This window comes from Ornithorhynchus anatinus, chromosome 6, assembly GCF_004115215.2.
Source record: "Ornithorhynchus anatinus isolate Pmale09 chromosome 6, mOrnAna1.pri.v4, whole genome shotgun sequence".
NCBI classification, from domain to species: Eukaryota; Metazoa; Chordata; class Mammalia; order Monotremata; family Ornithorhynchidae; genus Ornithorhynchus; species Ornithorhynchus anatinus.
In genome coordinates, this window is record NC_041733.1 from 47,319,920 (window position 1) to 47,342,335 (window position 22,416).

Below are 22,416 nucleotides of genomic sequence, written 5' to 3' on the forward strand. Positions count from 1 at the left end.
GCACGTAGTAAGCGTTTAACAAGTACCAAATTACTATTATCATTATTCTCTGGGCCTCAGTGACCTCATCTGTAAAACGGGGTTGAAGACTGGGAGCCTCACGTGGGACAACCTGATTCCCCTGTATCTCCCCCCAGCGCTCAGAACGGTGCTCGGCACGTAGTAAGCGCTTAACAGATACCCACATTATTATTCTCTGGGCCTCAGTTCCCTTCATCTGGAAAATGGGGATGAAGACGGTGAGCCTCACGTGGGACAACCGGATGCCCCTGTATCTCCCCCAGCGCTGAGAACAGTGCTCTGCACAGAGTGAGCGCTTAACAAATACCGACATGATTATTATTACCAACATGATTCTTATTAAATAGGATTGAAGGAAGGAAGGAAGGAAGGAGGGAGGGAGGGGAAGGCGGCGCCCTGCAGTGCGGCGTTCGGGCCACGAGGCGGCGCTGCGGCGGGCACGTGGCGCGGGGCACGTGGCGCGCGGCACGTGGCGCGCGGCACGTGGCGCGCGGCGGGCGGCACGTGTCGGTGGCGGCGGTTGGCGGGAGCGCAGTGCGCCTGCGCCGTCCGTCCCCCTGGGCGCCTGCGCGGTCCCGGCCGCTCCCTCTCCTCGGTGCGAAGCGGCGTCCCCGCCCTCCCCGACGGGTGGCCATGGCCTCCAAGGACAAGCAGCTGTTCGACCCGCTGTCCTTCGGGAAGGACCTGCTGGCCGGCGGGGTGGCGGCCGCCGTGTCCAAGACGGCCGTGGCGCCCATCGAGCGGGTGAAGCTGCTGCTGCAGGTGCAGGCGTCGTCCAAGCAGATCAGCCCCGAGGCGCAGTACAAGGGCATCGTCGACTGCCTCGTGCGGATCCCCCGCGAGCAGGGTAAGGGGGTCCCGGCGGAGGAGGGGGGGGGGCGGGGGCGGGGGCGGCCCGGGCCAAGGAGGGCCGATGGACTAGGCATGCGCGCGGGGGGGGGGGGGGGGGGAGGGCGGGGCATGCGCAGAGGAGGGGAGGGTGGAAGGGCGGGGCATGCGCAGAGGAGGGATGGGCGGGGGCGGGGGGGCGAGGGCAGGGCGTGCGCAGAGGAAGAGAAGGCGGACGGGCGGGGCATGCGCAGAGGAGGGGAGGGTGGATGGGCGGGGCCGGAGAGGCGGGGCGTGCGCAGAGGAGGGGAGGGCGGGTGGGCGGGGCCTGAGGGAGAGGGCGGGGCCTGCGCAGAGGGGGGAGGAGGGGCGGGGCCTGAGGGGGAGGGCGGGGCGTGCGCAGAGGAGGGGAGGGTGGATGGGCGGGGCCGGAGAGGCGGGGCGTGCGCAGAGGAGGGGAGGGCAGGTGGGCGGGGCCTGAGGGAGAGGGCGGGGCCTGCGCAGAGGGGGGAGGAGGGGCGGGGCCTGAGGGGGAGGGCGGGGCGTGCGCAGAGGAGGGGAGGGTGGATGGGCGGGGCCGGAAAGGAGGGTGCATGGGCGGGGCATGCGCAGAGGAGGGAGGGAGGATGGGCGGGGCCTGAGGGGGAGGGCGGGGCGTGCGCAGAGGAGGGGGGTGGATGGGCGGGGCCTGAGGGGGGAGGGCGGGGCATGCGCCGAGAAGGGGAGGGCGGGATCCGAGGGGAGGTGGGTGGGCGGAGTCTGAGAGGGAGGGCGGGGCATGCGCAAAGGAGGGGATGGGCGGGGCCGCAGAGGGGGCGGGGCATGCGCGAAGAGGGGTGGGCGGGGCCGGAGGTGGGTGGGCGGGGCGTGCGCAGAAGAGGAAGGGAGGATGGGCGGGGCATGCGCAGGGGAGGGGAGGGTGTGTGGGCGGGGCCGGAGAGGGAGGGCGGCGCGTGCGCACAGCGGGGAGGGAGGGTGGGTGGGCCCTGAGAGGGAGGGCGGGGCGTGCGTAGAGGAGGAGAGGTGGATGGGCAGAGCCTTAGGGGAGGGTCGATGGACTGGGCATGCGCGCGGGGGGGCTGATGGGCGGGGCACGCGCAGAAGGGGGAGGCAGGAGGGACGGGGGGCGGGGCCGGGGGAGGGCGGGGCATGCGCCGTGAGGAGGGGTGGGCGGGGTCCGGGACAAGGGCGGGGCTTGCGGGGGGGGGCGGGTTCATTCATTCATTCGGTCGGATTGATTGAGCGCTTACCGCGTGCAGAGCACCGGACTAAGCGCTTGGCATGGACAGTCTGGGGACAGAGAGAGACGAGCCCCGTCCAACGGGGCGGGGCCTGAGGGGTCAATCGGTGCTGCGTACTGAGCGCCGCCCGTGGGCCGGGCACTGGGCCGAGCGCTTGGGGGAGGACAGCACAACAGAGTCCCTACACGTTCCTTCATTCCGTCGTATTTATTGAGCGCTCACTGCCCCGCACGGAGCGCTTAGACCCCCGCCCCGTCGGCGACGTAGGGGGACACGGGGGGAGTGACAGTCAGTCGTGTATCTCGAGCGCTTACTCGGGGCAGAGCGCCGTACCGAGCGGTTGGAGCATGAGTAGAAGTGGGAATAGTATAGACGGAGTAATAGTCGTAGATGTTTTAGCGCTTATCGAGCTCCTGCTTGGTACGGGCCACGCTGCTTATGTTCAAATGAAATAAAACCTCTCCGGGTCAGTTTGGCACAAAAACCCTCCCGGCTCTGGGGCTTAATTCGAGGCTTCGTTCCCGGGGAAGCGCAGAGAAAAGAAGTGCCCGGCGTTGCCCGCCCGCGAGAAACCTCCTCTCCGCCGGGAGCGACGACGAACCCGGAGCGGCGGTGTTTCCTCCGAGGATTCCCCCGGCGGGGGGACGGGGTCGAAGGGGCCGCGTTGTATTTGGATTCTGCGATCCCTGCGGGACCGCGTCCTCAATCCCGGCTCCCGTACGTGCACCCGGTCCTTGATTTCTGACCACCGCGTTCGTAGACGTCTCCGTGTGTCTTCGCAGCGCGAGTTCCCCCGACGCGCCACCGCTTCATTCTCTTTTCCCCCACGCACCGTTGCCACCAGTAATCGGGACGACGGTTTCCGTTCGACGCTCCCCGTGTGCCACGCGCCGGGCCGAGCAGCCCCCCCCCTCCCCCCCCCCCCCCCCGGTCCCACGCGGGGCTCACGGTCCCGATCCCCACTTTACAGATGAGGGAACCGAGGCGCGGAGGAGCTGAGCGACGTCCCCGAGGTCACGCGGCCGACAGGCGGCCGAGCCGGGATTAGAACCCGTGACCCTCTGACCTGCGGGCCCGGGCTCTATCCGCTACGCCAGGCTGCTCTTCGGGAGACGCTCAGTAGATGCTGCGATACTCTGGGTCCCTAGGTCGGGTCTGGGGGTGGCACAGAATGCCCTGATTACGGCAGTTCTGCCCCGCGAGAAGCACCGCGCGCCCGGCCCCGTGCCGAGCGCTGGGGCGGGTGCAGGTTCATCGGGTCGGACCCGGTCATTCATTCATTCATTCAATAGTATTTATTGAGCGCTTACTATGTGCAGACCACTGTACTAAGCGCTTGGGATGAACAAGTCGGCAACAGATAGAGACGGTCCCTGCCGTTTGACGGGCTTACGGTCTAATCGGGGGAGACGGACAGACAAGAACAGACAAGAACAATGGCACTAAACAGCGTCAAGGGGAAGAACATCTCGTAAAAACCGATGGCAACTAAATAGAATCAAGGCGATGTACAATTCATTAACAAAATAAATAGGGTAACGAAAATATATACAGTCGAGCGGACGGGTACGGTGCTGTGGGGATGGGAAGGGAGAGGTGGAGGAGCAGAGGGAAAAGGGGAAAATGAGGCTTTAGCTGCGGAGAGGTAAAGGGGGGATGGCGGAGGGAGTAGAGGGGGAAGAGGAGCTCGGTCTGGGAAGGCCTCTCGGAGGAGGTGATTTTTAAGTAAGGTTTTGAAGAGGGAAAGAGAATCAGTTTGGCGGAGGTGAGGAGGGAGGGCGTTCCGGGACCGCGGGAGGACGTGACCCAGGGGTCGACGGCGGGATAGGCGAGACCGAGGGACGGCGAGGAGGCGGGCGGCGGAGGAGCGGAGCGTGTGGGGTGGGCGGTAGAGAGAGAGAAGGGACGAGAGGTAGGAAGGGGCGAGGTGATGGAGAGCCTCGAAGCCTAGAGTGAGGAGTTTTTGTTTGGAGCGGAGGTCGATAGGCAACCACCGGAGTTGTTTAAGAAGGGGAGTGACATGCCCAGATCGTCTCTGCGGGAAGACGAGCCGGGCGGCGGAGTGAAGAAGAGACCGGAGCGGGGCGAGAGAGGAGGAAGGGAGGTCGGAGAGAAGGCCGACACGGTAGTCTAGCCGGGATATAACGAGAGCCCGTACTAGTAAGGTAGCCATTTGGGTGGAGAGGAGAGGGCGGATCTCGGCGATATCGTAGAGGTGAAACCGGCAGGTCTCGGTAACGGATAGGACGCGTGGGGTGAACGAGAGGGACGAGTCAAGGATGACACCGAGATCGCGGGCCTGCGGGACGGGAAGGATGGTCGTGCCATCCACGGTGACGGAGAAGTCTGGGAGCGGACCGGGCTTGGGAGGGAAGATGAGGAGCTCAGTCTCGCTCATGTTGAGTTTTAGGTGGCGGGCCGACATCCAGGTGGAGACGTCCCGGAGGCGGGAGGAGACGCGAGCCCGAAGGGAGGGGGAGAGGACGGGGGCGGAGATGTAGATCCGCGTGTCATCTGCGTAGAGATGGTAGTCGAAGCCGTGAGAGCGGATGAGTTCACCGAGGGAGTGAGTGTAGATGGAGAACGGAAGAGGGCCAAGAACTGACCCTTGAGGAACTCCAACAGTTAAAGGATGGGAGGGGGAGGAGGCTCCGGCGTAGGAGACCGAGAATGATCGGCCAGAGAGGTAAGAGGAGAACCGGGAGAGGACAGAATCCGTGAAGCCAAGGTGAGATAAGGTATGGAGGAGGAGGGGATGGTCGACGGTGTCAAAGGCGGCAGAGAGGTCAAGGAGGATCAGAATGGAGTAGGAGCCATCGGATTTGGCGAGAAGGAGGTCACGGGTGACCTCAGAGAGAGCAGTCTCGGTAGAGCGGAGGGGACGGAAGCCAGATCGGAGGGGGTCTAGGAGAGAATGGGAGTTAAGGAATTCTAGGCATCGATCGTAGACGACCCGTTCTAAGATTTTGGAGAGGAAGGGTAGTAGGGAGATAGGACGATAACCGGAGGGGGAAGTGGGGTCGAGAGCGGGTTTTTTTAGGATGGGGGAGACGTGGGCGTGTCTGAAGGCAGAGGGGAAGGAGCCCTTGGAGATCGAGTGGTTAAAAATAGAAGTTAAGGAAGGGAGGAGGGCAGGGGCGACGGTTTTAAGAAGGTGAGAGGGAATGGGGTCCGAGGCGCGGGCGGAGGGGGTGGCACTCGCGAGGAGGGAGGAGATCTCCTCCGAGGATACCGCAGGGAAGGATGGGAAAGTAGGGGAGGGGGTCGTTGGGGGGGAGGGGAGAGGCGGAGGGGTGACTTTGGGGAGCTCAGACCCGATCGTGTTGATTTTCGTGAGGAGATAGGTGGCCGGATCATTAGGGGTGAGAGATGGGGGAGGGGGAGGAACGGGGGGCCCGAGGAGAGAGTTAAAGGTCCGGAACAGTCGGCGGGGGTGACGGGCGTGGGTGTCGATGAGGGAGGAGAAGAGGCTTTGCCTGGCGGAGGAGAGGGCGGAGTTAAGGCAGGAAAGGATAAATTTGAAGTGTGTGAGGTCGGCTTGGTGCTTGGACTTTCGCCAGCGGCGCTCAGCAGCTCGAGCATAGGAGCGGGAGCGGGAGGGGGGAACAGGGATTGGATCCTCCTTTTTACGGATGAGGAAACGGAGGCCCGGAGGAGTGGAGCGCCTCGCCCGAGGTCACCCACCAGACGGGCGGCGGAACGGGGATTAGAACCCAGGTCCTCCGGACTCCCAGGCCCGGGTTCTTTCTAAAAGGCCACGCTCCGTCAGAAGGACCCGGGTTTAGTCTACGAGCCTGTCATTGGGCAGGGACTGTCTCCATCTGTTGCCGAATTGTCCGTTCCAAGCGCTTCACGCAGTGCTCCGCACATAGTGAGCGCTCACTGAACGCTATTGAGTGACGTGAAACCGGGTCCCAATTAGCCTTTTTTTTTGGTCTTGTCCTTCTAGGGTTTTTCAGTTTCTGGCGTGGCAACTTGGCAAACGTGATCCGTTACTTTCCGACGCAGGCTCTGAACTTCGCTTTTAAAGATAAATACAAAGAGATTTTCATGTCCGGCGTCAACAAGGAGAAGCAGGTAAGGCCACCGGCATCTCGTGCCTCCCGCGGATTCAGAAGACACCGGTCCGGGCCATCGGTAAATTTGGGATCTCAGTCGTTTTCAGCGAGGCGTCTTTCACGTCGGGCGTCGACAGAGAGAAGCCGGTCCTTCCACCGGTATCTCATGCTTCTCGCGGATTTAAAAGGCACTTGATGCGGCTCATCGGTAAAATTGGAATTTCAGTCGTTTTTAGCAAGGAAAATGCAGGCGAAGAGTTTCAAGTCTAAAGCGGGGGGTTTTTTTCCACCGTAGGTGCCAGGTTGAATATTTTCAGAGCGATGCGTTCTGATTTCTCACGGTCCATCTTAATATCGGGCTAATATTTCTCGAAGGGTTCTTTAATTTCAAAGTTTTGCTCATCTTCAAAATGTAGTGCCGTGTCTAAGCCCAGAAGCCGAGAATGTGTTGTCAGACTTGACCCAGAGAGTCTTTTTTCCCATTTTAAAATCATTTTTTATTTAATTTAGACTTGTGAAACCTTTACAGGCCTATACCGATCCGGTCCCTATCAGGGAAGGTATCGTTCGCCGTCCACCCTGTTTTCCACAGGCGACTGTACTCGACAGAGATGAACTGCCGTGAACTAAAGCAAACTCACCTCGGTGTTGGCTTTGAGCACGGAACTAAAAATGGGCACGGGTTCAAGGCCTCCGAAATCCTCTGAGAAGCAGCGTGGCTCAGTGGAAAGAGCACGGGCTTTGGAGTCAGAGGTCGTGGGTTCGAATGCCGGCTCGGCCACTTGTCAGCTGTGTGACTTTGGGCGAGTCACTTAACGTCTCGGTGCCTCAGTGACCTCATCTGTAAAATGGGGATGAAGACCGTGAGCCCCAGGTGGGACGACCCGATTCCCTCCGTGTCTCCCCCAGCGCTTAGAACAGCGCTCGGCACGTAGTAAGCGCTTAACACATACCGACGTTATTATTATTATCGTTATTATCGTTAAATGTTGCAAGAAGCTCAACGCACACTTTAAAGAACAGATCTTCCAGCTCAAGACGTTAGAACGTCCCGGGTTCCAATCCCGGCTCCGCCACCCGTCCGCCGTGGGGCCTCGGGCAGGTCAGTCAGTCCCCTCGCCTGTAAAACGGGGGATCGGGACCGTGAGCCCCACGCGGGTCGGGGACCGTGTCGCCCAGCCTCATCGGGGCCTTTCGAATTCCCGCCCCGGCCTTCGAGGCTTCTCTACCCGGGGGTCCCGCCGTCGGCTCAGGCTCGACCCGACCCAGACGGGACTCTCCGTCTTCCCCCGAAACCCTGGGAAAGGAGGGCTCGGTCAGGGAAGTCCGGACCGGAGCGGGGAGAGGCGGGAGGCCGACGGAGTCGTCGAGGCGCAGGAGGATTTTCAGCAGCTCGGGGCCGGTTCCGGGGGTGGGCAAGACGCTCACGATGGATCGGCCCAACTGGCGGAGCTCTGCCGAGATTATTCGGTCCGTCAGTCAGTCGGGGGCGTTTCTGAACGGGAAGCAGCGTGGCCTAGTGGGAAGAGCCTCTGATTTTACATACATTCGTTCAGTCCCGTTTGTTGAGCGCTTGCTGCGTGCAGAGCACTGGACTGAGCACTCGGGAGAACCCGAGACAATCAAGAGACACCTTCGCTGCCCACGAGGAGCTGAGAGTTTAGCGGGGGAGAGGGGCGGGGAGAGAAAGAAAGACAAGAGGGAGGGGGACGTAGGGGGTGCGGGGACGGGGGCGACGAAGAAAGGGAGCAGAAGTCCGGGGGACGCGGAAGGGAGCCGGGGGGAGCAGATGGGGGAGGGAGGGGCCGGAGGCGGCGCCGTAAGGAGACCCGGAGGCGGCCTCGTGAAGAGACCCCCTCGCCCGGGAATTAGAAGCCCCGAGTTCTGATTCCCCAGCGCTTAGAACAGTGCTCTGCACATAGTAAGCGCTTAGCAGATACAAATACCATCATCACTGTTCCGCCTCTGCCGCCCGCCTGCGGTGTGACCTTGAGCGAATCACTTCCCTGGGCTCGGTTTCCTCCTCCGTGACGCCTGGACGTCCCTTCCGCCCTCCGAGGCTGCGCCGGGGGGCCGGGGGACTACGTCTGCCCGGATTAGCGCGTAGCTACGCCAGCGCTTAACTGACGAATAGGTAATAACAACGGTCTTGGACGGGGACTCTCTACGTGTCGAGCACGGCGCCGCACGCTGGGGTCGGAGCCAGTCCCCGTCCCACGTGGGGCCGACGGTCTCAGTCCCCGTTGTGCAGATGAGGGGACGGAGGCCCAGAGAGGCGAGGGGACCCGCCCGAGGTCACCCGGCGGACACGGCGGAGCCGGGATTGGAATCGGCCACCCTCCGACGCCCGGGCTCCGGCCGACCGGGGCCGGCCTGCGACCGCCCGTTGGGCCGCGAGCCCGTGGCGGGCGGGGATCGTCCCGCTCCGTTTGCCGAACTGTACTTCCCGAGGGCCCGGTCCGGCGCTCCGCGCACCGCGAGCGCTCAATCGACCCGCCCGGGGAATGAGCGGGAGAAGAGGGGAGGGGGGCGGGGAGGCCTCGTGGAGGAGACGGGCCTCGGGTGAGGCCGCGGGGGCGGGGGGCGGTCGCGGTGTCCCCGCCCGGGGACTTAGGGAAAGAGCGGGGCTCGGTGGATAAGGGCCTGGGAGTCGGCGGTCGTGGGTTCGAATCCCGGCTCCGCCACTTCTCAGCTGTGTGGCCCTGGGCGAGTCGCTTCACTTCTCTGGGCCTCAGGGACCTCATCTGGAAAATGGGGATTGACCGCGAGCCTCGCGTGGGACCACCCGATGACCCCGTATAATAATAATGTTGGTATTTGTTAAGCGCTTACCATGTGCCGAGCACCGTTCTGAGCGCTGGGGTAGACGTAGGGGAATCAGGTCGTCCCACGTGGGGCTCACGGTCTTAATCCCCATTTTACAGATGAGGGAACTGAGGCACAGAGAAGTTAAGTGACTCGCCCACGGTCACACAGCCGACAAGTGGCAGAGCTGGGATTCGAACTCACGAGCCCTGACTCCAAAGCCCGTGCTCTTTCCACTGAGCCACGCTGCTTCCGTATCTCCCCCGGGGCTTAGAACCGTGTTCCGCCCAAAGTGAGCGCTTAACGAACGCCAACGCTGTTATCGTCGCTATTACCTGGGGGATCTTGGGCTCTGGGGAGCGTTGGGCCGGCGCCGTAACCGTCCGGTGTGTTTCAGTTCTGGAGATGGTTCGTCGCCAACCTGGCCTCCGGAGGCGCGGCGGGCGCCACTTCCATGTGCGTGGTGTACCCGCTCGATTTCGCCCGCACGAGACTGGGAGCCGACATCGGGAAAGGTAGGGATCGGCCCCCGCGGGACCCCGGGGAGGCGGCGGGGCCGAGGGGCGGGGGCCCGGGGGCCCGGGGGTCCGGGGGCCCGGGTCCGCATCCCGGCCCCGCCGCCCGCCTGCCGGGTGACCCCGGGCCGGCCGCTTCGCTTCCCCGGGCCTCGGTGACCTCATCCGGAAAACGGGGACGAAGACCGTGAGCCCCCCGGGGGACGGCCTCATTGCCCCGTATCTCCTTAGAACGGTGCCCGGCACCGAGCGGGCGCTTAATAGATACCGTCGTCGTCGTCGTCGTCTCTGGGCCCGCGGGGCAGCCGGGCGGGCTAGCGGAAGGAGCCCGGGCCCGGGAGCCCGAGGGCCCGGCTCTCCATCCCGGCTCCGCCTCTCATTCTCCGGTGGTATTTCCCGAGCGCTTACTGCGCGCAGAGCACTCTGCTGAGCGTTCGGGAGAGTCCAGCGGAACAACGAACAGACACTTGCGGTCATTCCTTCGTTCAGTCGTATCTATTGAGCGCTTACGGTGTGCGGGGCACCGGACCGAGTGCTTGGGAGGGTCCAGTGCAACCATACGCAGACACTTTCATTCACTAGTATTTAGTGAGCGCCTACTCCGCGCGGAGCGCCGGACCGAGCGCCCGGAATGAACAAGTCGGCCACAGAGAGAGACGGTCGCCGCCGTCGGACGGGCTCACGGCCCGATCGGGGGAGACGGACGGACGAGAACGGTGACGATAGATAGCGTCGAGGGGAGGAAGATCTCGTAAAAACGGTGGCACTCGCTCCTTCGTTCGGTCATCTTCTTTGAGCGCCTACTGCGTGCAGAGCACTGGACTAAACGCTTGGGAGAGTCCAACGGAACAATAAACAGACGCTCGCATCCGTTCCTTCATCCAGTCGCATTTATTAAGCGCTTACTGCGTGCGGAGCACTGGACTGAACGCCTGGGAGAGTCCGGTGGAACAACAGACGGACGCTCGCGTCCGTTCCTTCGTTCAGTTGTAGTCACTGAGCGCTCACCGTGTGCGGAGCCCTGTACCGAACGCTTGGGAGAGGACGAGAAGCGGCGCGACTCAGTGGGTGGAGCCCGGGCCCGGGGCTCCCGGCTCGGCCGCCTGTCCGCCGTGTGACCTCGGGCGAGTCACTTCACCTCTCTGGGCCTCGGTTCCCTCCTCTGGAAAATGGGGACGAAGCCCCGCGTGAGACGGGGACCGCCTCCCACCCGATCAACTGGTATCTGCTCCGGCACTCAGAACGGGGCTTGGCGCTTAGGAAGCGCTTCACGGGTACCGGACCGAGCGCTTGGGCGAGGGCAGTTAGAGGTGGCAGACGAGACCCCCCCCCCCGCCCTCGGGGAGCTCCCGGCCGAGCGCTCGGGAGCAGACGGAAGACGGTCCCCGCCCAAGCGTGGAACCCTTACAAGTGCCCCGTTGCTGCCGCTCGAGCCCTCCGCCGCCCCCCGCCCCGCGCGACTCGGCCCTCTGGGCCGAAGCAGAGCACCGTCCTCCGCCAGACTCACCACGGTGCTCCCCGTCAGGCGCCCGCTACGTGCCGGGCTCCTGTTCTAAGCGCCGGGGTGGACGCAAGCAAATGGGGTCGGACCCCGCTCCCCCCCCCCCCCCCCGCTCCCGGTCTCCGTCCCCGCCTTCCGGAGGAGGGAACCGAGGCCCGGGGACCTGACGGGAGCGGCCCGGGGTCGGGGGGTCGGAGGCCGGGCCCCCGGGGCCCCCGGGCCCCCGGCCACACCGCCGCACGCTGCCTCGTAGGTCCCGAAGAGCGGCAGTTCAAGGGTCTGGGCGACTGCATCATCAAGGTGGCGAAATCGGACGGGATCGGCGGCTTGTACCGGGGCTTCGGGGTCTCCGTGCAGGGCATCGTCGTCTACCGGGCCGCTTACTTCGGCGCCTACGACACCATCAAGGTAACGGGGGGCGGCGGGGAGGGTGACCGCGCGCGCCCCGACCCGCTGGGCGACCGGGGGTGGCCCCGGGCGGGCTCGACGGCGGAGGAGCGGCGCGGCGTGGCGGCCGGAGCCCGGGCCCGGGAGTCAGCAGGACCTGGTTTCCCGTGGGGGGCCTCGGGCCCGTCCCCTCCCTTCCCTGGGCCTCCGTTCCCTCGTCGGCAAAATGGGGCCGGAGACGGCGAGCCGCCCGGGGGACGGGGACCGGGTTCCAAACTCATTTGCCGGTGTCCGGCCCGGCGCTCGGTACCCGGCGCGCGGTAAGCGCTCGGCGATGCCCCGAGTGTCGTCGCGGGGGCCCGTCGTCGGTCCCGCAAGCGGCCCGGGGGCGGGCGGTCTCTGCGGTCCGAGACCAAGCCCCCGCCTTCCCTCTTCTCCCTCCCTTTATTCAGTCGCTCGTCCGTCCCCATTTATCGAGCGCTTGCCGCGTGCAGGGCGCCGGAGGGTACGGTCCGGCGACGGACAGGGACCGTCCCTGCCCGACAGCGGGCTCGCGGTCTAGGAGGGGGGAGACGGACGACGAGGCAAGTAGACGGGCGTCGGTAGCATCCGTCTCGATACGTAGAATCACAGCTCTATACACGTCATCCGTAGAAGAAATAGAATGATAAATATCCACGTGGCGATAGCGTCCGTAGAAATAAATAGAATCGTAGCTCTATTCACGTCATTTATAAAATAGAATAAAAAATAAGCGCCTGTCGATAGCATCCGTGCAAGTAAATAGAATTATAGATCTATACACGTCATTCATAAAACAGAGTAATAAATAGGTACGGACCTACAGCAGCCCTGTGGGGCGGGGAGGGGAGCAGAGCCGAGGGAAGGAGTCGGGGCGATGGGGAGGGGAGGAGGAGCGGAGGCAGAGGGGGGCTCAGTCTGGGAAGGCCGCCTTCATTCATCCCCCTCCCTCAGCCCCGCACCGCCGACGACTGTACGTGTCGTTTATTTCTCTCTATTCACGTCGCTTCCCCCCCCCCCCCCCAGACTGTCAGCTCCTTGTGGGCGGGCAGTGGCTCCGTTTCTTGTTGAATCGTCCCCACTTGGGAGATGCGTAGTCAGCGTGAAACAGATTCCGTTAAAAGAAAAGAATCCGTGCTATGTATTGAACGCTTACTGGGTACCGGACTGAGCGCCTGGGAGAGGACAGTTGCAGCGGAGTTGGCGGACACGTTCCCCGCCCAAATCAGTCTGCATCGGGGGCAGACTCCGACGTAACAGCACGTCAGAAGGAGCTGCCCGTGGATGGGGAATGAGAATCGCCTCCTAAATCCTGCTCAGACTTAGCCCCGTGTGGTCCAGCCTGACCATCTCGCATCTACCCCAGCGCTTAGTACAGCGCCTGGCACGTTGTAAGCGCTTACAGAGTACCGGAGTAATAATATATGTTTTCGTCACCCTATTTATTCTGTTAACGAATCGTACGTCGCCTCGATTCTATTTAGTCGCCATCGCTCTTACGAGACGTTCTTCCCCCCGACTCTATCCATCGCCGTCGTTCTCGCCCGTCCGTCTCCCCCGATCGGACCGTGAGCCCGTCGGACGGCGGGGACCGTCTCCGTCTGTTGCCGACTTGTTCGTCCCGAGCGCTTAGTGCGGTGCTCTGCACATAGTAAGCGCTCAATAAATACTATTGAATGAATGAATGGAATGAGAAGGTCGCGGGTTTTAATCTGTCACTCGCCCGCCGTGCGACCTGGGGGGGGGGGGGGGGCACTTCACTTCTCTGGGCCTCAGTTCCCTCCCCCGTCAAATGGCGACGGAGACCGGGAGCCCCACGGGGGGCGGGGACCGTGTCCCTCCCCGTTCGCTTGGGTCCACACCAGTGCTCAGCACGGTGCCCGGCACACAGTGAGCGCTTAACGAATACCACAATTGTTTTTTTCTCCTTTGGGCCTCGGTTCCCTCATCTGTGAGACGGGGATCGAGGCCGCGAGCCCCTGGCGGGGCCGGGGCCGTGTCCGACCCGATTCGCCTGTATCCACCTCAGCGCTTAGTATAGGGCCCGGCGCATAGTAAGCTCTTAACGGGTACCTTAATTATCATGGTATTATACTATTATAATATTGCAGTTAATACATTAATAATAACCACCCCCCCCCGATTCCATTTTTTACCCCCGAAAATCCGCAGACGTATGCTTAGAGTGTCGATTCGGGCCCTCTGAAATTACGTATCGCCTGTAATTCAGCGGGTCGGACTCTCTCCTCTTTCCAAATCGGAGTCGCAGATCGAGTTCACGGTGCAACCCGGGCCCTCTTTTTTCGCCGTGATTTTTCCGATTCCCAGTCCCCCGAATGGCCGACGAATGTCTCGTCGGTCACTTGGTTCTTTCCGGTGTTTATAACGAAGGCAAATGACTGAACGGATCTCTGACCCCCTGGGGCCTCGGGCAGCCTCGTTTAACCTAGGGGTGTCCGATTCCCCGGTCACGGAAAGGAACCGAAGATTTTCCTTAGAAACGGGACTTTCTTTTCCCGTTTCTCGGGGCGGGGAGGAGGAGGCGACAGTGGATTTCCCACTGGGATCCGCAGCGGCATTTAGCTCGGTGCGTGCAACGGGCAGATCGCTTAAGCTACGTCCCGTCGTCCCCGGGGGGGCTCGTCTCGTCTTGGGCCGTCGAGGATCCCCAGTGGAGATTCATTCATCCAACGGTATTTATTGAGCGCTAGCTACCTGCAGAGCACCGTACTAAGCGCTTGGGATGTACAAACGGGTAACGGATAGAGACGGTCCCTGCCCTCTGACGGGCTCACGGTCATCTAGAGCTTGGCCCGTGCAGCCCGGCTCATAGCCGGAGACCTCCGCCCCCCCCCCCCAGGTTCTCCGTTTGGTTCGTTATCACTACCGGGTCCTTTAAAGAGCGTTCCTTAAGTGTTTACTACGTGCCGGGCGCCGGACCGAGCGCCGGGGTGGATCCGGGGCCGACGAGGTCGGACGCGGTCCCCGTCCCAGGCGGGGCTCGCGGTCTTCACCCCCCCCCCCCCCCCCCGGCCCCCCCATCTGACAGAGGGGGGGCACCGAGGCCGGGAGAACCGACCGGTCGACGGCGTTTGCCGAGCGCTTACTACCTGCAGCGCTCCGACCCGAGCGGACGGTAGGGAAGCCGCGTGGCTCGGCGGAGAGGGCCCGGGCTTGGGAGTCGGAGGTCACGGGTTCGAATCCCAGCCCTGCCGCTCGTCAGCCGTGTGACCGGGGGCGAGTCCCTTCCCTTCTCTGGGCCTCAGTTCCCTCATCTGTCGAATGGGGACGAAGACCGGGAGCCTCACGTGGGACGACCCGATGACCCCGTATGCCCCCCGGCGCTCAGAACGGTGCCCTGCACGGAGTGAGCGCTTAACGGATACCGACGTCATTATTATTTACAGCGGAGACAGCGGGGACCCGCTCCCCTCCTAACCCGAGATGACGGCCTACGGTCTGGGAAGGGTTTTACGGCAGGCGGGTGGCGGAGTCAGGATTAGAACCCAGGGCCTCCGACTCCCGGGCGCCGGCCCTGTGCAGAGCACCGAGCCGGATGATGAGGACAGCAGCTGCCGGTATTATTAGACGTGGGACCCGCGGTCCGAGCGGGAGGGAGAACGGAGTTCGGATCCCCGCTTTCCAGGTGAGGAAACCGAGGCCCAGAGCAGAGTGCTCCGCACACAGTAAGCGCTCGATAAATACAACTGAACGAAGGAGTGAGTAATTCTGTTGGTTTACATGGATGCTATTGATGCCCGTCCACTTGTTCTGATGCCTGTCTCCCCCCCCCTTCTAGACCGGGAGCCCGTTGTCGGGTAGGGGTCGTCCCTCTCCCTTGTCGAATCGTACCTTCCAAGCGCCGAGTCCAGTGCTCTGCACGCAGTAAGCGCTCGGTACGACTGAACCAATGAATGTGCCCGGTCTAGGGGAGGAGACGGTAACAGAAAGAGATGTAACAGTAGCAGAAAGAAAGAAACAAGAAAGAAACGGAGAAAGAAAGAAAGAAAAAACAGAAGAGAAAAGAAAGAACAAGACAAAGGAAAGAAACAGAAAGAAGAAAAACAAACGGAAAAAGAAAAAGAGAGAAAGAAAAAAAAAAGAGGAAACAGAACAAAACAAAGAAAAAAACCAACAGGAGGAAAAGAAAGAAAGGATGATCACACCCACCCCCTCCTAGGGTCTTCTCCCGAGCGCTCAGTCCGGCGCCCCGCGTAGAGTAGCGGGCGGAGCGTCCCTCCGGGGCAGGGATGGTGTCTCCCAAAGGGGCGTCGGCTCCCGAGCGCCTAGTACAGTCCCCGCGCCTTGCATTCCAGGGGATGTCGCCCAACCCGAAGGAGACCCCCTTCCTGGTGTCCTTCTTCGTCGCCCAGGTGGTGACCACCTGCTCCGGGATCCTCTCTTACCCCTTCGACACCGTGCGGAGGCGGATGATGATGCAGGTAACCCTCCCCGCCCCCCCCGGTCGTCCGGTCGGTCATTTACCGAGCGCCTCCCGCGGGCGGGGCCCCGGGCCGGGCGCCGGGGAGGGGACGGGAGAACCGTCGGCGGACGACATCCCCCGGCCGCGGGGGGCCTCGGTTTCCCCCAGCTCCGGCGGCCCCGGGCTCCGGGCGGGGAAACCGACGCCGAGCGGCCTAGCGGACGGGGCCCAGGCCGGGGAGTCGGGGGAGCGGGGTTCTCGTCCCGGCCCTGTCGGTCGGCGGGCTTCATCGAGCGCCTACCGGGCGCGGAGCACTGGGCCGAGCGGTCGGGAGAGGCGACAGGACGGTCGGACGCGCTCCCTGCCCACGCCGAGCTCACGCCGGGCGCCGACTGTGCGCGGGACCCCGGACCGAGCGCCGGGGCGAGGACGACGCAACGGTGGGACGGATACGTTCCCCGCCCACAACGAGCTGACGCCCGTCTCCCGGGCGGCCTGGGGCGAGTCGCGACATTTAGCCGGGAGCAGCACGGCCTAGCGGGTAGAGCCCGGGTCCGGAGTTCAGAAGGGTCTGGCCTCGGGTAAGTCGCTTCGCCTCTCTGGGCCTCATCTGTAAAACGGGATGAAGACCCAGAGCCTCCGGGGGGACGACCCGACGACCTTGGATTCAACCATTCAGTAGTATTGATCGAGCGCTCACTACGTGCAGAGCACCGGACCAAGCGCTTGGAAGGAGCAAGTCGGCGACAGATAGAGACGGGCCCCGCCCTCCGACGGGCTCACGGTCTCATCCGGGGAGACGGACGGACGGGGACGGTGGCGACGGACAGAGTCGAGGGGAGGGGCGTCTCGTAAAAACAGTGGCGGCTAGATGGGATCGAGGCGACGCGCGTGTCGTTAGCAAAATAAACAGGCCACCGGATCTACCCCAGCGTCGAGAACGGCGCTCGGAGGAACGGATGCCGGCATCGTCGTCGTCACCGTTAGTACGTCCCGGGCCTCGCCTCCCTCCTCCGGCAAACGGGGATTGAGACCGTGAGCCCCGCGAGGGGCGGGGACGGCGGCCGACCCCGCCGGTCCGGATGCCGCCCGGCGCCTGGTAGGCGCCGCCCGGATGACGGCGCCGCGGTGATCCGGGGGGTCCCCGCCCCCGGGGGGGGGGCGGCGGGGGCGGGCGGGCGACGGGCGGATCCCGACCGGCTCCCCCCGGCCCTCTCGCCCACAGAGCGGGGAGTCGGACCGCCAGTACCGGGGGACGTGGGACTGCTTCGTCAAGATCTACCGCCGAGAGGGGCCGGGGGCCTTCTTCCGGGGGGCCTTCTCCAACGTCCTCCGCGGCACCGGCGGGGCCCTGGTCCTCGTCCTCTACGACAAGATCCAGGACCTCCTCGACGGCGACGGCGGCGACGGCTCCCCGGCCCGGTGAGAGGCGGGCGCGGGAGGGGGCCCGCCGCGCCCCCGGGGCCGCCGGCCCGGCCCGGCCCCCGCCGCCGCCCGGCCCGGCCCCCGCTTTGACGAGAATGAATAAAAAGGCAGGAGGTGGAAAGAGGCTAACGGGGCCGTCTGCTCTCCTTCCCCCTTCGCCAAACCCGCCCCCCTCCGCCCGCTCCTTCCGGTCGATCTGGCTCCGTCTCCCCCCCGCCCGCCTCTCTGAATCCCTGTCCGGCGCCCTCTCGACCGCTGCCTGTCTCTCTCCCTCTGACGGTGGTGGTTAAGCTGTGTGCCCAGCGCCCGATCTCTGTCGCTCCCTCTACCGCCCGCCCTTCTCTCTCCCCGTCTCGGCGTCTCTCCCTCTCTCTCTCTCTCCCCGTCCCCGCTTCCCCGAGCCTCCGTCGCTCCGTCCACCGCTCTCCGGCGCTCTCTTCTCCCACCTGCTTCTCTGCATCCCGGTCACTCCGTCTCCCGCCCGCCTCTCCCTCTCTCTCTCTCTCCCTCTCCCTCCGTCCGTGTCTCTCTCCCTCCCCGTTCCCGCTTCTCCGAGTCCGTCGCTCTGTCTACCGTTGCCTGTCTCTTTCTCGCCCACTGCCCGCTTCTCTGAATCTCCGTCTCCTCCCCGCCCCCCTCTCTCTCTCTCTCTCTCTCTCTCCCTCCCCGTGTCGTGTCTCTTTCTCTCCCCATTCCTGCTTCTCTGAATAATCCCGATGGTGTTCTAATAATAATAATAATAATGTTGGTATTTGTTAAGCGCTTACTATGTGCCGAGCACTGTTCTAAGCGCTGGGGTAGACACAGGGGAATCAGGTTGTCCCACGTGGGGCTCACAGTTTTCATCCCCATTTTTACAGATGAGGGAACTGAGGCAGGTGTTCTGTCTCCCCGTTCCTGCTTCTCTGAGTAATCCCCATGGTATCAAGTGCTCACTAGGTGCCAAGCGCCGTCCTGAGCGCCGAATCTCCGTCCCTCCGTCTACCGCCTGCCTCTCTCTATCCCTCTGTCTCCTCCTCTCTCCCTTTTTGCTTCTCTGAATCTGGCACTCTGTCTGCCGCCGTCTGTCTCCGTCTCTCCCTCCTCGTCTCTCTCTCTCTCCCCCTACCTGCTTCTCCGCTTCCCGGCCGCCCCGTCTCCCGTCGTCCGCCTCTCCCTCCCTCCCCCCCCCCTCTCTCCCCCCCCGTTCCCGCCTCTCCGAATCTCCGTCCGTCGCTCCGTCTACCGCCGCCTGTCTCTCTCCGGACCTCGGTCACTCCGTCCCCGGCCTGCCCCTCCCTCCCTGTCCGTCTCTCTCTTTTCCCATTCCAACGCCTCTGAACCTCTGTCCCTCTACGCCGCCTGGCCCTCTCTCCCCCTCTCTCTCCCCTTGTCGCTCTCTCTCCCCCCTCCCTGCCTCCGTGAGTCTCCGTCACCCTGTGTGCCACCGCCCGCCTGCCTCTGTCTCTCTCTCTTCCCGTCTCTTTCTCTCCCCCCCTTCCTGCTTCTCCGAATCCCCGTCGCTGGGGCCGCCGCTGCCCGTCGGTCTCCGTCCCCTGTCCGCCCATCTCTGCCCGTCTCCGTCTCGTTCTGTCCGTCTCCCTCTCTGTTCCTGCTTCTGCGTGTCTCTGCCTCTCTCTGTTTTGATCTCTCTGCCTCCCCGGTCCCTCCCCCATCTCTTGATGTCTCATTCTCTCCGTCTCCTCCTGCCTCTCCGTATCTCGGTCTCTCCCTCCCTCACCTCTCTGTGTCTCTCTGCGTGTCGCTCTGCGTCTCTTCCTCCCGCCTCTCTCCGCCTCTCCGGCCTCGTCGTCTCTCTCCGTCTCCGTCCGTCCCTCTGCCTCGTTATGTCCCCGTCTCGCTTTGTCTCGGTCTCTCTGCCCCCTCCCGCCGCCTCTCTCTGTCTCCGTCACTCTGCCTTGCTCCGTCTACCCCCTCACCCCTCGTCTCTCTGGGTCTAGATCTCTACGGTAGCGGGGAGTTTCGAGGCGGGCGCAGGCTCCCGCCCAAGAGTCGGGCAGAGGTCCGCTCCTCGGAGGTGACCTCCCCGCAGGCCAGAGGGGGCCGACGGGAGTCCGTCCGTTCGCTCATCCGCTCGTTCGGTCGTATTTATTGAGCGCCTGCTGTGTGCGGAGCACTGGACTGACTCCTTGGAACGACGAACACGTTCCCTGCCCACGACAAGCTGACGGTCTAGAGGGGGAGACGGACATCGGTGTAAATCGGTAGAGGGCAGATGTTGGACGCAAGTGCCGCGGGGCTGGGAGGAGGGATGAAGGAAGGGAGCCAGTCGGGGAGACGCAGAAGGGAGCGGGGGAAGGGGGTGGGCTTAGTCTGGGAAGGCTTCTTGGAAGAGGCGGGCCTCCGGTAAAGCTTCGAAGGTGGGAGAGCCGGGGGGTCCGAGGGGCTTGGGGAGGGAGGGCGCGCCGGGCCGGAGGCGGGCCGGGCCACGTCGAGGCCCCGCGAGCGGGCCGGCCGGGCCGGAGCAGGAGGGCGGCCGGGTGAGGTAGGAGGGGGCGAGGTCGGTCGGCCGACGGTATCCGTCGAGCGCGCCCCGTGTCGTGTGCGGAGCGCCGGACTAAGCGCCGGGGAGAGGACGACGGAGCAGTCGCGGCCTGCCCTCCCTCCCTCCCTCCCTCCCTCCCGATGGCCCTTCCTCACTTGGCGCAGGAAATTCCTCGGTGTCTGGTGGCCCCCCTCCCCCGCCACCCCCTTCGCTCCCCGCCCCCGTCGCTCTCCTCGTTGGGCCGGCGGGCGGGCGAGCGGACCACGTCCGAGGGGGCCTCTCCCGCCCCCTCCCTCCCTGCGGCCCCGTGGGAACCGGCCCCGGCCGAGCCCGAGGCCCGCGCCCGAGCCGTGGGGGGGTCCGAGTCCGGGGACGCCGAGCCGGCCGGACGCCGGGGCCGGACGCCGGACCCTCGGCGTGGCCCTGCGGGAAGGTGAGCGGCCCCGGGCCGGGTGCCCAGCCGGTGGCCACCGGGTAACGGGGCGGGGGACGGCACGGCTTGGCGGTCTGAGCCCGGGAGCCGGAAGGAGCCGGGTGCCAATCCCCCAGCTCCGCCGCCGGTCTGCCGCGGGACCCCGGGCGGGTCGCCTCGCTTCTCCGCGCCTCGGTTCCCCCGCCGGAAAAAGGCGGTGAGAACCGGGAGCCCCACGGTGGGACGGGGACCGTGTCCGTGCCGGTTCGCTCGGATCCGCCCCGGTGCTTAACGCGGCGCCGGGCACGTGGTGAAGCGCTCGACGAACACCGCGGTCGTTATTATCATCGGGGCCCTGAGCCAGGCGGCGGCGTTAACGGACGTCAGTCCGACCACTCGATCGTACTTCTTGAGCGTTCACTGCGCGCGGGACGCCGGTCTGAGCGCGTCCACGGGAACCTCACCCCCGCCCCCGGGTGTTCCCCACCGTTTTTCTATGGTCCACGCTAGGCGCTCACTCCGTGCCGGGCACCGTTTTAAGCTCTGTGGTCGGATCCAAGCCGATCAGGTTGGACCCGGCCCCCGGCCCCCGGCCCCCACGTGAGGCTCGCGGTCTTCATCCCCGTGTTCCACGTGAGGGAACCGAGGCCCGGAGAAGTCAGACGACCCGCCCGGGGGGTCCCTCGGCGGACGAGTGGCGGAGCCGGGATTCAAATCCCGGCCTCCGTGATGCCCGGGCCCGGGCTCCGGCCACGAGTCTCCGCCTCTCTCCGTCGCTCCCTCCCCTCCTTGTCGCTCGGTCTCCGTCTCTCCACGTCCCTCCGTGTTAATCTGCGTCTCTCGGCCGCCCGTTCGGTCCTGGCCGCCGAGCTCCCGCCCCCAGCCCCAGCTCCCTGTAGATTCTGACCCTCCCGCCCCCGGCGTGGACCCCACCCCCTGACCCGAGCCCTCCCCCAGTGAGGGGAAAGAAGCAGGGACGGACAGACCGGGGGCGGGAGGAGCGGGCACAGGGGATCGCGGGGCCGGACCCGGGCTCTTTCCACCGGGCCGCGCCGCTTCGAATGGGCGAAAACAAGTCAAGAGACTCGCCCGAAGTCACGGAGCAGACGAGCGGCAGGACCCGGGTCCTCCGGATCCCAGGTCCGGGCTCTTCCCACTAATAACGACGGTGTCGGTTAAGCGCTTCCTGGGCGCCGAGCACCGTCAACGCTGCTTCCGATGAGAAGATCGAGAAGGAGACGAGCGACGTCACCTGGCCGGGGTCACGGAGCGGATGACGAAGCGGCGGGGCCGGGCCGGGAACCCGGGTCCTCCGACGCCCGGCCCCGGGCTCTCTCCGCTGGGCCGCGCGGCTTCAACTGGGGGAAACCGAAGCCCGAGCGAGCCGGGTGACCGGCCCGAGGCCACCCGGCGGACGGGTGGCGGGGCCGGGACGAGGACCCGCGTCCTTCTGACTCGCGGGCCGCAGAGACGGCGGTCCCGCAGGGCTCGGCCTCCCCGGCCGGCGAGCCGGAGGCGGGATGGAGCCCGTCAGCCTCCAGGGCCTCTCGGAGCTGGAGCGGGTCCGGCTGCGGGAGAAGAGTCAGGCCCGGGGCTTCAGCGTCGCCACGGGTGAGTCCGTCCGTCCGTCCGTCCGTCCGTCCGTCGGTCGTTCAGTCGCTCGCTCAGCCGGTCGGTCCGTCGGTCGCTCGGTCGCCGTCGGTCAGGCCGTCACCCTCGGTCTGTCCGTCCCTCGGTCGGTCGGTCGGGCGGTCAGGGCGGCGATCGCGTCGACTAATTCTGCGGTAGCGTACCCTCCCGCGTCCGGCGGCCCGCACACCGCCGGCTCCCGGGGGGAGGCGGTCGCGACCCACCGACTCTCCCGTCCTCCCCGACGTGAAGCGGCGTGGCCTAGCGGGTGGAGCCCGGGCCGGGGAGAGGACAGTACGGGTCCCGGGTCACGATCCCCGCCCTCGGGAAGCTCCTGGTCCACCGTCTGCCCGCTGAGGAGCCCGCGCTCTCCTGCCCCGCTCAGTGTACAGCGCCCGCGACTCGGAAGACGTTCAGTCCGGGCCACCGCCGGCCGACCCGTCCCGTCCCGTCCCTCCCCCCTCGCTGACGGACCGTTCCTCCCCTTCCCCTCCCCAGCCGCCCCGACTCCCAGTAGCGCCGTGTGGAAGAAACTGGATAACTCTTCCGGAGAGAAGAAAGGCGCGTGGCAGCTTGTCTCCGGGCGATGGGCTCGGCGGGAACCGTTGGTAAGAGTCGGCCGCATCTGCCGGCCCGAGCCCTCGGGAGCGGACGACAGAACGATG

The 22,416-nt window shown here is 64.9% G+C and overlaps 2 protein-coding genes across 2 annotated transcripts in view; both read left to right on the top strand.

Annotated features, from left to right (window-relative positions):
* The first annotated feature begins 540 nt into the window (after positions 1-540).
* SLC25A31 (solute carrier family 25 member 31) lies at positions 541-17,246 on the top strand. The gene is made up of 6 exons (XM_029067576.2): positions 541-868; positions 6,040-6,167; positions 9,351-9,468; positions 11,223-11,377; positions 15,694-15,819; positions 17,026-17,246. Exons 1-6 carry the CDS (start codon positions 655-657, stop codon positions 17,224-17,226), a joined length of 942 nt encoding a protein of 313 aa, XP_028923409.1. The 5' UTR covers positions 541-654; the 3' UTR covers positions 17,227-17,246.
* A 4,396-nt stretch (positions 17,247-21,642) lies between these two features.
* The window catches only part of FSIP2 (fibrous sheath interacting protein 2), a 50,184-nt gene continuing 49,410 nt past the window's right edge, over positions 21,643-22,416 (top strand). Inside the window, exons 1-2 of the mRNA XM_039912322.1 lie at positions 21,643-21,733; positions 22,250-22,359. Coding sequence (XP_039768256.1) covers positions 21,643-21,733; positions 22,250-22,359 — 201 coding nt within the window. The remainder of the gene's footprint in view (positions 21,734-22,249; positions 22,360-22,416) is intronic.